Below are 14,718 nucleotides of genomic sequence, written 5' to 3' on the forward strand. Positions count from 1 at the left end.
GGCCCCGCACACGGCGCCCCGAGGGGCGCACTGCCTCCGTCGAGGGACTCGCACCAGAGGAATCGGGAGAAACGGGCCGCAGGCCGCAGTCCCGACAGCCAGCCGGGCCCCGCACCGTTCTTCACCCCCACGAAGACGCGTAGTGCAGCCCGGCTCCTCGTACCGGTTCGGCCGGGCCCGCGCCCGCGCCCGCCTCAGCCGCGTTCTCTCGCGCCAGAGACAGAGAGGAGCTCAGCCCGCGACCCCCTGGCCTGCACCGCCCGCCTCATCCGCGCTGTGCCGTGGCCGCCGCCTCCCCGGGGTGTAGGCCCGGCGGGCCCCAGGGGAGCGGGCGGCCGGGTCCGGGCCTGGCGCAGAGCGGCGGCGGGGCCGGAACAGGCCGCGAGCCTGGAGCGCCCAGCGGGCCTTCCCCTTCTCCAGGCCACGGAGCTCGCCAGCCGCCTGTCCCCGAGTTTCCCGGCACCGAGCACCAGAGCCAGGGTGGTCCCGCCAGCGCTACTTACCGAGGCCTGCGAGAGACGGGAACCGAGAGGCAAAGGCCGGACGGCGGCGAAGCCCGAAACTGACACGGCGGCCATCTTGGGTCCGGAGCTCTGCGGCGGGGGGAGGGGGTGTGGGAGGGGAACAGCCCGCGGCGGGCGGGGGCGCGCGCGGGGAACAGCGCGGCGCGGCGGGGCGGGAGCGGCCGCGGCCGTGGCCGCTGCCAGGAAGAGCCGCGGAGATGGGGGCTGCGGCAGGCCGGGCCCTGGCGGGAGCGCGCGGCGGTGAGAGGCGAGGCCCCTCCGGCTGCCCTAGGAGCGGCCAGGCCGCCGCCCCGGGGTCGGCTGCTGAGGGCGGCCTGCGGCGCCATGTGGGTAGAGTGTGCGGGGCCGGGGCGGGGAGGCGGCGGCGCTCGGTGAAGGCTGACTGGAAACAGCACTTGGGCGGGAGCCGCGAGAGCGGCTGCCGCGGAGACGTCTCGCTAAGGCTGTGGGGAGCCCTCCGCGCTCCGAAACCGCGAGGCTGCGACCGAGGGTATGGCTACCGGCTGCTCCGACCGCCGAGCACCGGGCGGGAACAGCTGGGCGGCAGGAGGGCTTGGGCTAACGCTCGCACTCTGGTAGTAGGTGGTTATAACCTATAAGGTTGGAACTCCATCTCTTAGGCTTAATTAAGCTTGCGCTTGGAACAGTGGCTCTGGGTTTTTCTGACTTAAAGGTGCCGAAGTGATGTGGAATTCTGAAATAACGATGCCATTTAGCTTGGAGAGCGGGTATGCCTTGCCTGTACCTCTCAGCTGCATGCGTTTAAAGACTGCCCTGTCCTTAGGCATCTTTGTGAGGTAATTTGTATAACTTTCTGACATCTTCGATACGTTTTAGTTTGTAGAGTAAAAATATGCTGCCAAAACATTAGCTGTTCTACACGGAAATAACTTGGGAGCTATCTATCTACTTTGGCCTTGGCTCCGCAGAGCTGGCTGTTTGTCACTGAAATCAAAAGGGCTCTGTCTGAGAACAGAGGTCCACCCTTGGCTAATTTATAGAACAGCATGGTTCTCTTCTGTTCTGCAAATGTATAACGTTGGACTAGCATGTGCTGAAAGTTGGCAGAAATGAGCAAAGAGCAAATTCTCATTTTATAGCATTCTCTCCTAGGTTATATTTGATTGAAAGAATCTCATTTTGTTATCCATCCTGAATGGCTATGTGCTGCATCCAATTCTCCAACCTTTTCTGACCTCTGGCTCAGTTTACCAGTTGTGTGTACACATTATAAAGTAGGCATTTTTCACCATTGCCTTAAAGGGCAACTGTTGTGTGAAGTTTCATGTGAGCCTCCCTTTTTAGAAAAGAAAAAATAAGATCTTAAGAAATGTTGTGGAGACAGAGATGATAAAGCAAACTTGTTGATGTTTTCTGAATGGCTTTATTTAGTGTCCTGAGGTGAGGTGAGGTGTCTCTTTTGAGCAAGAGGAACTCTTTTGATGTTTTAACAGAATAGGTTTTTCAGTGTGAAAGTTAAATGTTCTCAATGAGTTACTTATTACTTGAAGCCAATGGAGTTTGAGATGCTATTGTACAAGGCACTGTACAAACAGTTCTGTTTCTGCCATGTAGACTATAGAGGTCTGGCCTTGTCTTGTCAGAGTTGGATTCTCTGTACAAGTTAACGTCTTCTCCCACCTCTTCCTGTGTCTTCAAAATTTGGGTGGTTCTATGCTGCATGGCTTCCAGTGCCTTAAATTACAAGGCTGCGGTGCTATATTCAGAAAAGCTAATGGAGATATAAATGTAATTTCCAGGTAAGAAAGTAAAGCAAGACTAAGAGGATTCAGTACATAACAGTGAAACCTAATTGTGTTCCTACAGCACGGAGTATCAGTCTGTAGACTCTATTTTGTTTCAAAATTGGCAGTAGGTTATTATTAGCACCCTTGCAAAATTAATTGGTTTTGTTGACTATTATAAATAAAAAAATGGCCTGTTTTCTTCTACTCTCTTTTTTATTTTCTCAGCACAGGCTAACAGTTAAATTATCAGAATTCCTGCACGTGGCAAAGTACAGATGGTAGGGAATTGTTTTATCATAAAGACAGTGCACGGTTTGGCAACACCATTTTGTAGCACTATTCTTTGACTGTGCTTAGGTTTCTCTGGGGGTTCACGTACTGTAACTGAAGCATAGTACCCTTCAATGAGCAGTTTTCAGGCTGTCAGTAAATTAACCAGCAAAATGAAATTCTGTTCTGGCAGCATCTTCTGCCTTGTTCTCCCTTTAGGTTCCAGTTTATATAAGCTCCTGAGCCACTGTGGAGACTGACTTTCAGAACAAAACATGATCTTTGCGCTAACAGTCTGGAAGCAGCCAGGCAGCATTTCTGAAGCAGTAAATAGTGGTGTAACTGCAAATTGTTCTCTGCAGGTGCCAGCAAGATACTTTAATAAACCTGTCTGATTTTAAAGCAGAAATGTATTTCCCCTTTTCCCTCAACAACCTTTTCGTTTGGTGTGCAGAAATACATCATTACCCTATGGTTGCTTTTGTCTTGGCACCAACGTTCTTGATGGCTAAAGAAACTGAAGTAACCATAGGAAAAATATAGAAGTGACAACATCGTGAACTGGGTAAAATACAATTTTGATGATGGGTGCAAGCAGTTAGAGGGAAACGGCAGTTTTTAAACACCGTATAATACAGTCAAAACTGAATTGCATTTCATGAGACAAAAAAGAAATGCCTGTATTGAAAAGACGTATCCCATGACTGTTGATTTTAAGGTCCAGGTTAAAAACAGCAAAGTTTGAGTTTCTCAGAGAACCAAATGTATAAAGGCTTTATGTTGGCCAATTTAACTAAATGCTGCTGCTTTCTGTGTGACACCTATATGACTCCCGTTAATACAGTCTCCAAGAGCCTCATAGACTGATACAATAATCTTTACAATACCTTTGTGTTAAAGTGATTGTATTAAAATTGTAAATAATTATTTTAAATTTAGAAGTGCTGTAATTAAATGACAAATTATTACCCCTTTGTTGCTCTCAAATGTGTCATTCATTACCGTAATTTGAATTGGACATTTAAAAAACATTATTTGATGTTTAAAAAATGCATTTGATACAAATGATGACCGTAAAAGAAATTAATATATAGGTCATTTGTCCTTCATTATTTTCTCCTACAGTGAAAAGCTCATCTAGCGCGTGTTGAATTAGCTAATACTTTAACTAAGGATGTATGCATACAGTAGTATGAAAAGGTAATGTCACAGTAAATAAACTGACCTCTGCCTGTTTCTTGGGGAAAATAGCTACAACGTGTCAATAGAAAATAAGTTCTAGTATAAACTCTGAACTTTGCAGTTTTTTGCATGCTGACATAGCCAGTCCATTCAGCGTACTCATCTTCCGTACTGGGTGATACCACTGCTTAAAAGGTTTGCTCGCAGTCACGAAGCAGTCAGGTGTAAGGACTCAGACCCGAGCCTTTCAGTGCCCGTGCAGCAGTCCTAACCAGCAGGCAGCCACCTCCCTTTCCATGTAATAAAGGTTGTGTGCTTAGACAGCTTATTCAATGGGATAGAAGGGACTTCTTTTTCGCTGCTCTTGTATTTATGTTTGTTCTCAGCAGAGTAATAAAATTGGAAAATTATTTGTAATGGCATCTGCCTGGCTTGGAATTCCAGAGATCTGCTCTATGAACGTGAAACACCTGTTCTAATTCTGCAAAGGAATCCCTTGCCATAGAGTTTCGATGCATTTTGCATGATAGTTGTCGTTTTCATGCCAGCTGGATTGTGTTTTCACTAGTGTTATTACTCTGGTGAACAAACCAGCAAAATGACACCGTGGAAAACGTTTGACTGCTCCTCACCGTAGAAACTGGATTAGTCAGCACATTTTATAGACTGCACTGTCTACCCTAAAAAAGGGTACCCTTAAAAAAAACTTAGCAGCAGGCATCGTTGTTAAGGCCACAGGCTCTGTTATCTCCAACGAGGAGCGCAGTTCTGACCACCCCACCCGGAAAGCCTGGGCGAGCACCTCAGGTCAGGGAGAAAGGGGACATGCAGCCGCCTCCCTGCGTGAGCAGCCCGGACTGCTCGCTCTCCGAGGCGGACGCGGAGCGGGGCCGCAGACGGGGTGACGCGACCGCCCCGCCGCAGTTCCCGCCCAGCAGGTCTCCGCGCGGGCGCGCCCTGCGGCGCCCCCTGTCGGGCCGCGGCGGGTGACGTGTGCTGTTCCTGAGCGGGGGGGCGGGGCTCGCTGCGCGCGCTCTGGGGCGCTCCGCCCCTTCCGGGGGCCTCAGCGGGTGGGGCGTTGCTGGGCGCGTTCCCGAGCTCGCCGGGAGCGCCGCGTGCCGCTCGGCGCTGTCGCCGTCCGCGCGCTTCTCCTCGGCCTATCGGGCGTGGTTGTTGGCGGGTCACCCAATCAGAGTGCTCGCTGCCAAACCCCGCCCGGAGAGGTCAGGGAGAGATTTTCGCTCTGCCAGGGCGCGCGCCGGGGGGTGGGGTTCGTGGCAGCAAGGTCGGGAGCGCGATGGGGCGGGGCCTGTGAGGCAGCGCGGGCGCGGAGGGGAGGCGAGGCGAGGCCTGGCCTTACTCGGGCTGCCGCTGCAGGACAGCCCTGTCGTGTGGCTCGGCCGCCGCAGTCATGATCCACAGCCTGTTCCTGATCAACGCCTCGGGGGACATCTTCCTGGAGAAGCACTGGAAGAGCGTCGTCAGCCGCTCCGTCTGTGACTACTTCTTCGAGGCGCAGGAGAGGGCCTCGGAGGCGGAGAACGTGCCGCCGGTGATCCCCACACCGCACCACTACCTCCTCAGCGTCTACCGCCACAAGATTTTCTTCGTGGCCGTTATCCAGAGCGAGGTGCCGCCTCTCTTCGTCATCGAGTTCCTGCACCGCGTCGTCGATACCTTCCAGGTAGGGCTCGCGCGGCCGAGCAGGGGGAGCGCCGGCGGGGCGCGGGCTGCGCGGCGCGGGGTGGCTCTGCTTCTGCTGCAGAGTTGGCCGATGTGTGCCGAGCAGGTTGGAAGAGGAAGAGCCCCAGGTCACTGCCGCGTTGTAAAGGAGAACGGGGCGGGGGGGGGAGGGAGCCCCTCAAGTTAGCAGCAATTAGTTTTCTCTTTTTCCTATCTCTTAATTCGCATCCTGCGAGGACCTACAGTGGGTCTCGAGGGCTTGCGGCACTTAGGAGCGTACTGCCAGGACGACGGTGGCTTCAAGATCAGCCTATGCTAACAGGAAGGACCTTTCAGCAATTAAGACTTATATTTCTGTTTTGCAGCCTTGTCTCCTCTAGGAGCTGTGCACCAAAACCAAGCTGGTCTTGTTCTCATAAGGATTTTTTGCGATTCGTAGCCAGGTGCTTTAGTCAGTTAGTGACAACCTGCCTATGTGGTTACATCTAGTGATATTTCTTGGAAGCGTATTTGCTTCCTAAAGAAGTGAGTCGCAGGAGTTGCCCCAGAGCAGCCATATTCCCTCTGTGCTATAGCTGACGTGACTGCTGGTCAGTTTAGGGAAATAGTGAAGACGTCTGTCTTCTGCCTGCCAACAGCAGGATTGTGTAGTCTGGATTTGAAATGTCTTGTGAGCATCATCCTACCAGAATACAGGAAATGTGGGTGCTTGGTCAAACAAGTATCATGTGAGCTTTTGCTTCCAGGTGCCAAACAGAACGTGAGCGTAGGCTAGTTATGTTTCACTGAGCTCAGGGAGCAGATTGGCTGTTGAGGCCAAAACCGTACTATGTCAGTCACTTAGGTCTTGGTTTTTGTGAGGGGACGAGGCTTGGCCGTATGTTAAAATCTGCTACGTCTGGAAAAGAAGTAGTGCTTGTAGTGCAGGGCTAGGAATTCTCTAGCGTCACAGTTTATGTATACTCGTGCTTGGTGCAGAATGCCTGATCTCTTTAATTGCTCTAAATAACTAGAAGCTCAGGTTTGTGTTTGCGCACTCGCTCGCTCTCCAGAAAGATGCATGAAGTCCCCATAGAATAAAACTGAGTAAATTAAATGTTCAATTTTAAAAGTCGCTGAATTATTGGGACTGCTTCCTATAACATATGCTGAATCTTGAAAGATCTCTGCTTAGTTTTCTATACCTACATTGCATTACAGATTTACAATTTGACTTGGTGTATTTTTACTGCAAAATTTAATGTTGCTAATTATTGTTTTGGAGTAGGAGCTGAAGAATCAGTAGAGGAATCAAGCTGGGGAATAAACTGGTCTGTGGATCTTTTGCGATTCACATTCTAAGGTTCTGCTTTATACACCTCTTAAATTATGAGGAAGGAAGGTTTTGTTACATGGATAGAATTATTTTTCAGACTTTTCAGAATACTGGACTTCTGCTATTAGTCTAATACATCTTAGGATGTGTAAGCAGTCTGTACACCCCAAGCAGTATCAGAATGAAAAAACACAGGTAGTGTGTTAAACAGACTTCAGAAATGTTCTCCTATAAAACAAACATGGACTTAGGCAGAATATGCAGAGAGTTTGAAGCTGTGCTTCCCCTATATTCCACATCAAAATAAATTCTAAGAAAAATGAAAGAATTGAAGTTAATAATTGTATTATTGCCTACACGTATGCGAGCATTATAACAAAAGTAAATTAAAAGCTTTGATGAGGAGAGGCTGAATTCCTTAAACAGCAGTGCTGCATGGTTAAAATATTGAGAGTACTGTAGGTAGAGACTAGGGCAGCTGAGGAAGGATATATAATACTGGAGTCTAATGAAAGGCATCACTGCACTCAAGTGAGTAGTGGCCGCAGGAAGTAAGTTTTTCTTATTAATATTGCTGCTTAATCGGTTAAGCGACTTTCAAGTGCTAATTAAAAAATCTCTTAGCTATCAAAGGGAATCTTGTTATATAGAAAGGAAATAAGAGCATGTGATGATGTGATTTGCCAGCTTGCTGCGGCAGTAGCAGAGGTATGTTCAGAGTTGTGCACGTCTGTTGGAGTGGTCAGTCTCTCTGATGTGCTTGTACTAATACATGGAGTATCAGTGTTGTTTCACCTCCTCCAAGAAGAGGCTCGATTTATTTCTGTGTGGGAAGACACTGAACTGAATGATCACCAAGACTGTCTTTCAGAGATTGTTGAGTAATTATTTCTTTTGCACAGGATTATTTTGGTGTCTGTTCAGAGGTGATGATCAAGGACAATGTTGTGGTGGTTTATGAGGTTCTGGAGGAGATGCTGGACAATGGCTTTCCATTGGCAACAGAGTCTAATATTCTTAAGGAACTGATAAAACCTCCCACTATCCTGCGAACAGTTGTCAACACCATCACAGGTACAGGGAAACAAAAAGTAGATAAACTGGGGAGGCCGTGTGGCAATGTTGCTGCATAAGTAAATTAGAACATGGGTGAAGAAAATGTATGTTGTCCCATACCATTCTAAACCGCAGCATAGGTGTGTTTAGGGAGTCCTGTGCTAGTGCTTTGCTTTGAGGTTCCATCCAGTTCCTGCAGCACCAGCTGCACTTTTTAAAAATTTTTTTCTTTTTTTTTTTTTTTTTTTTAACTGAAACAGACAGATTACATTTCCAGTTATAGCCATGACATGACTTCCTGGATGAGTTAGTTTGGTTTGGGTTTTTGTTTGGGTAGCTTTTTGTTTTGTTTTTAGTTACACTTTCCCCTGCTTTATTGTGAGTATGTTTTAGAGTTGGATGAAAGAGAGATGTAAATTGTAGAATACAAACAGTGAGTCTGGAAGAGTAATTGCTCTCATGCAAAGAGATAGAGGTTCTCTTAATTCATTACAATTAAGTTATATGATGCCAAGGACTTGTTCTGGAGCATTATCTAACTTTTGTGGTTGTTGTGATTACCTTTCTTTTTCCAGGAAGCACTAATGTGGGTGACCAGCTTCCTACTGGACAGCTATCAGTGGTGCCTTGGAGACGTACTGGTGTAAAATATACCAACAATGAGGCGTATTTTGATGTGATTGAGGAGATAGATGCAATCATTGACAAATCGGGTATGGAAGTTACTTCTGGCTAAGACGAGGGTAACTTGTCCTGATAGTGCCTGAAGAGAGATTTAGTTTTTCAAAGAGGAGCTCCCTTATCTAAGCATGGGAAGCTCTATTCCTATTCTTACTCGGGAATGTTGCCAACTTGTAGGTGCTATTCAGTCAAAAATTTTAAAGAGGTACCAAGGTTTTCACTTGTCTTTGTTCCTGAGGTCTAGTAAGCAAGTCTATATTGGGAAAATAGAAGGTGAGTGAAAATTGTCTATAGCACTATCTCCTTAGTTTTTGTGCATCTTAGTCTTGTTAGGGTTGGGAGCTATTGTCATTGGCCATTAAAATGGACATTGCTGGTGTCAGTGGCTCTTATTTGTATGCATTTTCTCTAGAAGTTGTTGGGAATGAGAAAAATGTTGAGCGGGCAACCTAACGAGCCATGACATTTCATAAAGATAATAAATTTCCTTCCTTCCCATTGATAGTTTTTCCACATTGGGATTTTTTTTGATTGGGTACATGTAACCTCCCGTGTTTATTGTTACAGGTTCCACAATTACTGCTGAAATCCAAGGGGTGATTGATGCTTGTGTCAAGCTGACTGGGATGCCAGACCTTACCCTCTCCTTTATGGTAAAGCTCAAGGATGTATCTTTACTTAAGTATTTTGAAAAGGGTTTCCCAGCCTCGCTACTAGGATCTCAGTCTCACGCTGATGGATTCCAGTAGGTCAGAACCTGGGTATGCGAAACAAAAAGAGAAAGAACTGACAATGGAAACTCATGGTGAACTTCAGCAACTTTGAGCCTAAAGGTTTTATTTTCAGATTCTTTGTTAAAAGTACTGTTAGTGTGTGCCGTGACTAAGTTTCTGAGGTACAGTGTTGCTTTAGGCAGATATCCTAAAGGGCCATCTTTTTTAAGAGTATGCATCAATATAATTATTTGACATGACTGAATTTTCTAAAATAGGATAGAGGTTATTTGGTACTGCTATCGCACAGATGTTACAGCATCAAATAGCTTAACATATCTCAATGTAGATACCTTCAAGTGGGCAGAGTGCGTCAAATGATAGGCCCTTCACGGATAGAAGACTGAGAAGAAGAAGAGGTTATTTTAAGTAGTACTGCCTTCACTAACCTTGTGACTTTCTTTTATTTCAGAACCCTCGGTTATTGGATGATGTCAGCTTTCATCCATGTGTGCGTTTTAAGCGCTGGGAGTCAGAGAGAATACTCTCCTTCATTCCACCTGATGGAAATTTTCGCTTGCTCTCCTACCATGTCAGTGCTCAGAAGTAGGTGATGAATGTAGTGCTGTGTATTACGAAATTTGGATCTTCCTGGCTAGGGGGAAAGGGAAGAAAAAAAAAAGGAATCGCTTTTAAAGATCAGGTGGCATGTTGTGCCAAATGAAGTAGAGGTACATGGTACCTTGCACTTTCTCCTTTTTTAAAACACATGTTTTCTCCTTGTTTGGAGCAGTGATTCTGTCATTTCTTTTTGGTCAGCCAGCATTTTGCAAAGACTAGTAGCAGATGAACGAACTAGAGAGGGAAAGAATTAGGCAGTATGGAGTAATCAAGCTGTTGACTTCCTATGTTTATGAAAAGCTTTTAGAATAAAACAAGATAGTTTGGTAATCTTGTTGGTTTTTTGACATCTCTCTTAATAGAACTACAAGTTCTTGTCCACTGTTTGCGCTTTTTTTCCTAGAAGCAGCTTACCAAGTACTAATTGGGGTTACAGCTGCTAAAGCATTTTGTTAGACTTTGTCAGACTCATCTCAAGTAGCTGAAAAGGAGTGGGAAATCCAACCGAAAGCACAAACATGAAGTTCAAGTGCTGCTGCACTGCCTGGAACTACTTGCCAGCTTGGTTGTGACATGCATAAACATTCCTCATCCTTTGCTCAAGTCTCCTTTTTTACTGGATGTAGTTACCTGTCCTGTAGAGAGGTAGAAAACAAAGATACAGCAAACTTGATTTTAAAAAGTATAATTAAGACTTGAGAACAGGATTCTGACTTTGCTCTTAGATCAAACAAATGAGCATAGGATTTATTTCTCTTTTAAGGAGATTGGTTTCCAATGTTTTCAGTGTAGAAGGCAAGGACTGCATCAGGAAAACCAAAGATGAAGGCGAGAGACTGACGAGGACTTTCTGTTTATGTCTTTACTCTAGTCTTGTGGCAATTCCTGTCTACGTTAAGCACAACATCAGTTTCCGTGATAGCAGCTCACTGGGACGTTTTGAGATCACAGTGGGGCCGAAGCAGACTATGGGGAAGACTGTAGAGGGAGTGATGGTCACTAGCCAGATGCCAAAAGGTGTCTTAAATATGACCCTCACACCCTCTCAGGGAACACATATCTTTGATCCAGTTACAAAGGTGAGAGGAAAGAGAGAAATTAATTTTTTTTTAAATCTTTTTCACCTTTCAGCAAATGAAGTTGAGCTGTTCATGCTTACACGAACATTTCCTTAACATTGCTTTTCTGAAGGCAGTATCTTTTCTTGGGGTGAGACCTTTTTCTGGACAATTGCACACTAGAAGTTGTCTTAATCCCCACAACAAATAGCTCAGTGTCTGAGTGGATTGTAGTTCTGGTTGCTTGGTGTGTGCAGAAAATCCAAGAACTAGTATCGTATGATGGGGCCTTAGTCCGGTGGATGCTTTACAAACTTCTGCATATCTAGTTGTCATGCCTAGTCCTGCACATTAGACTTGGTCCTTTGCAAACACTGAGGATTTGGGTTGGTTAGTGGGTTTTGATTTGTTTTGGGGTGTTCTGGTTTTGTTGTTTCGTTGTCGTCACCCCTGGACTTCACTTTTTTTCTTCTTATTGCAAACTTAAATTTGATGGTTTACCCACAGTAGAGCCTCAAGCAACACTGCTTCAGCCACTTGGAAAGGAGGCAATTCTGCATTATTTTTGTCACTGTTACACATAGGAAATGGGGCCTGTAGTGCAAGTGGTGGAAATATCATTCATGGTAGGCTTTGGGGGAACATCATGGAAAGAGAGAGGAAGAACAAAGGTCTGAGGCAGCTGCTCCTTGAGCCTGTACTGTGTCTGTCCAATATGAAAGGCAAGATACTAAGACAAAGACCTTTTCCATAAAGAAACATTAAAAGCTGTCATTGGGAGGGAACTCTTCTTTAGAGGGTGTTACAACATTTCTGTTTCACTGTTGCATTTTCTGTTCCTTGAAGTTGCTGTCATGGGATGTGGGGAAAATAAACCCCCAGAAGCTGCCAAGCCTGAAGGGGAGCGTGAGCCTGCAAGCTGGGACATCAAAACCAGATGAAAACCCCACCATTAACCTGCAGTTTAAAATTCAGCAGCTGGCTATATCTGGTAAGTGACTGTCAGGTAAAGAAGCTGGATATTCTCTGCTGTGTCAGTGCTCACTCTGCACGTAGCTGAAGTAGCCCTGCAGGCCTTCTGAAGTACACTCTATCTGAAACATGTTTTTAAAGTAAAAAAAGTCGTGTGCTTTGACTACAGATACATGGATCTGTTCTCTCCAATGCTCTGTGAAACAGCCTATCTACATTTCCTTGCATTTCGTGCTTACAGACTTAAAAAGAATTTTAGGATATGGATGTGTTTGTAAAGAATGATTCTGACAATTAGCAGTTGTCAGCTTTTCTCCGTACTGTTTAATGCTTGCTAAAACTTCCCTATGCTTTCTGCACCTCTGGTATGACCTTCTGTTCCTTTATGCTGAAGGCCTGTCTGCTTTGTTTGTGGCAGCAGTCAGTCTTATGCTGTGTTTGTTTGCCTTTAGGACTGAAGGTGAATCGCTTGGACATGTATGGGGAGAAGTACAAGCCCTTCAAGGGGATAAAATATATGACTAAGGCTGGCAAGTTCCAAGTCCGAACCTAGAGGATCCTGGTAGTGAGGAAGAGTGCTTTCCTGTTTCTCCTGTCCCTGGCTGTTGGATGCAGCCTCTTACCCCATCCGTCTGTTTAGGGTTGCTCCCTTGCCTGTAGTAGCATGAGCAGGAGAGCCAGTGCTTAGGGTGCTGGGGAGCAGGGAAAAGTAAGGTTGACCTGAAACCATTGCATCCCTAGCTGAGTCTGAAGTATTTGGAACAATGGCAGATGGGAGCGGTGTTCAGCTCCCATGGGGTTAATGAGTCAGCTATGTAAACTTGTATCACCTTCATTTTGCTGTCTTAAAGGAAATTCTAGGGATTTATTGCCTTTTGTAACTACTCTTCCTTATATTTTGGTTGGCTTTTATCCCCTTGTAGATGATACAAAGTTGAATTTCCACAAACTTCAACTCCAGTGTGACTGTCTGGCGTCTGCCCTTCTCCATCACTGGGCGTTAGGGTGGAGAGCTGTATAGTTCTTGGCAGCAGAGAGATTGTCTAGCCATTCTGCCTCAAAGGGACTGGAAGAAGTGGAAAGGTAGATTGTCCCACACAGGATGGGAAGTTAAGAAGCCTGAGATTAGGGATGGTGCCACAGAGGGAGGAATGGAAGAAGTGGATGCTTTTTCTAGATTTTTCATAAGCCATCTTGGTTATCAAGTATCTTGAATCTCTGGAGATAAACTGGAAACCCATCCAAATCTTAGTATGAAGGGTTGACTGTAGCACATGTGATCTTGTAACTGATGGGTGATGACATCTGAATGTAATTCTGCTTCTCTTCTTATTTTGTTAGTATTTAAAGGTAGGGATTCTCCTTGCTTCTTTGGGGAGTCAGGGAAGAGAGAGAAGCAGGAAAATTTCTGTGGAGACATAGCACTCTGGAAACTCAGCTCCTGAGTTTCCAGAAAACTGTGGCTAAATGAAGACAATCACTATCCTAGTAACTTGTTGGAACCTCTTTTTGTCTCTGCCTGCCTATTACAAATGAAGGTGATACTACTGTTCTCCTGCTCACTGATGTCTTTCTTTGAGATAATTGTGTCCTGGTACCTTTGTAGTGTTTCTGGCTGTCCCACCTCATTCCAGTTCCTATACCAATCAGCTGCTGTGCAGGTGGATTCAAGCCTACGCTGGATTTTTCACTAGGACCATCTCTTCTGCAGGAGCTGTTGCTGCATCTGCCCATTCCAGTCCGTGCTACATCTCTCTGTACAGCATAAATAAGAAATGAGAGGCATCTGCACTGTTCCTTATTGTCTGTAATGTGCTCTTTGGCCACTAGATGCCAATGTGTTTTCTCTGTGGCAGCGGAACTTGTCCCTAAGCTTGCTGTACATGTGACTACAGCATCTGTCAGGTGGCTGTGGAGTCCAGCATGTACAGTTCATGCTTGTGAACAGAGCAAGGTGACCCTAAACAAAGGATAACATACATTCTGGTTTGCATGTGATGGATACTTGCAGCGGATGAGTGGCATCTTGCTTGTGGAATTGCAAGTTTCAGTGCAACTGATGAATGCCATAGCAGGTGGCCTTACTGCTAAGCATGTTCAGTGCAAATACAACCTTCAGCAAGGACATCAATAAAATTCATTTTTGCGTATCATCTGTGTCATTTCAGAGTGGTTTGTGTAGGCTTTACAAGAAATACAGTTGGTATTTGAGGAGGAAGGTAAATTACGCCAATTGGATTGGGGATAGTGGGTGCCTTAGGGAGATAAATGTCTTTATGCAATTGGGAGTGCGAGCATGGGACTAAGTCACAAAAGCTTACATTTTTGTAGGATGTATTTTTCTAACAGATATCAGTATCAAGTGTGATTCAGTTACATTTTATTGGTGACTGTTAGATCACATCGAGCTTAAATAATGTATTCAATAGGCTTTGAATTGCAGAGCAAAAGTTGCATTCCTGAGTACACTTACCTGTGCTACTCATTGGAATAGTTTTGAGTGTTTTACAGGCTGTAAATATTTGGCAGGCTTGTGGATGCCAGGATAGCAAGGCACAGCAGCACTTGGAAATGGGTTTAGGGGAGAGGAATGGAAATTAGTCTTTTTCTCAAGGCTAATATTTAATAAAATACAATTAACAACAAAAAATCACACCAAAAAAAACCTGAACTGTGACTCTCTTTTAATAAACATCTTGGGGGTTTTTTCCCCTTCCACTGGCTGGAATATGGGACTCATTGATGAAGCTAACTGGACCATTTCTCTGAGGACATTAGAGAACATCTCTTTGAGGTCAGTTTCTAAGCTGGTAGCTAGAAAGACATGGACCATTTGTAAAGTTGCCATTTACAAAACCCACTTGAGGACGTAATGCATGTCTTTACCAAATCTCT

The 14,718-nt window shown here is 45.6% G+C and overlaps 2 protein-coding genes across 4 annotated transcripts in view; one reads left to right on the forward strand and one right to left on the reverse strand.

The window, feature by feature from the left end:
• The window catches only part of KAT6A (lysine acetyltransferase 6A), a 52,353-nt gene extending 51,719 nt beyond the window's left edge, over positions 1–634 (reverse strand). The window contains exon 1 of the mRNA XM_075523543.1: positions 504–634. The gene's annotated coding sequence lies outside the window, so the exon portion shown is untranslated. The remainder of the gene's footprint in view (positions 1–503) is intronic.
• A 20-nt stretch (positions 635–654) lies between these two features.
• On the forward strand, positions 655–13,974 carry AP3M2 (adaptor related protein complex 3 subunit mu 2). Of its 3 annotated transcripts, none has more exons than XM_075523549.1 (9): positions 655–764; positions 5,102–5,408; positions 7,625–7,796; positions 8,354–8,491; positions 9,027–9,112; positions 9,645–9,778; positions 10,665–10,872; positions 11,698–11,842; positions 12,276–13,974. In XM_075523549.1, exons 2-9 carry the CDS (start codon positions 5,136–5,138, stop codon positions 12,374–12,376), a joined length of 1,257 nt encoding a protein of 418 aa, XP_075379664.1. In that variant the 5' UTR covers positions 655–764; positions 5,102–5,135; the 3' UTR covers positions 12,377–13,974. The 3 variants fall into 3 exon arrangements, with proteins under 3 accessions (XP_075379664.1, XP_075379663.1, XP_075379665.1); XM_075523548.1 differs by having other exon boundaries at positions 700–850; XM_075523550.1 differs by lacking the exon at positions 655–764 and adding an exon at positions 896–1,014.
• Positions 13,975–14,718: the final 744 nt, after the last annotated feature.

This window comes from Mycteria americana, chromosome 23 (genome assembly GCF_035582795.1).
Source record: "Mycteria americana isolate JAX WOST 10 ecotype Jacksonville Zoo and Gardens chromosome 23, USCA_MyAme_1.0, whole genome shotgun sequence".
Taxonomy (NCBI): Eukaryota; Metazoa; Chordata; class Aves; order Ciconiiformes; family Ciconiidae; genus Mycteria; species Mycteria americana.

Bases quoted from the DNA above. Each gene is read 5' to 3' on its own strand.
- AP3M2 (XM_075523548.1), top strand. The intron at 7,797-8,353 runs GTACAGGGAAAC...TTCTTTTTCCAG, and splicing joins AGTTGTCAACACCATCACAG to GAAGCACTAATGTGGGTGAC. The intron at 10,873-11,697 runs GTGAGAGGAAAG...TGTTCCTTGAAG, and splicing joins TCTTTGATCCAGTTACAAAG to TTGCTGTCATGGGATGTGGG.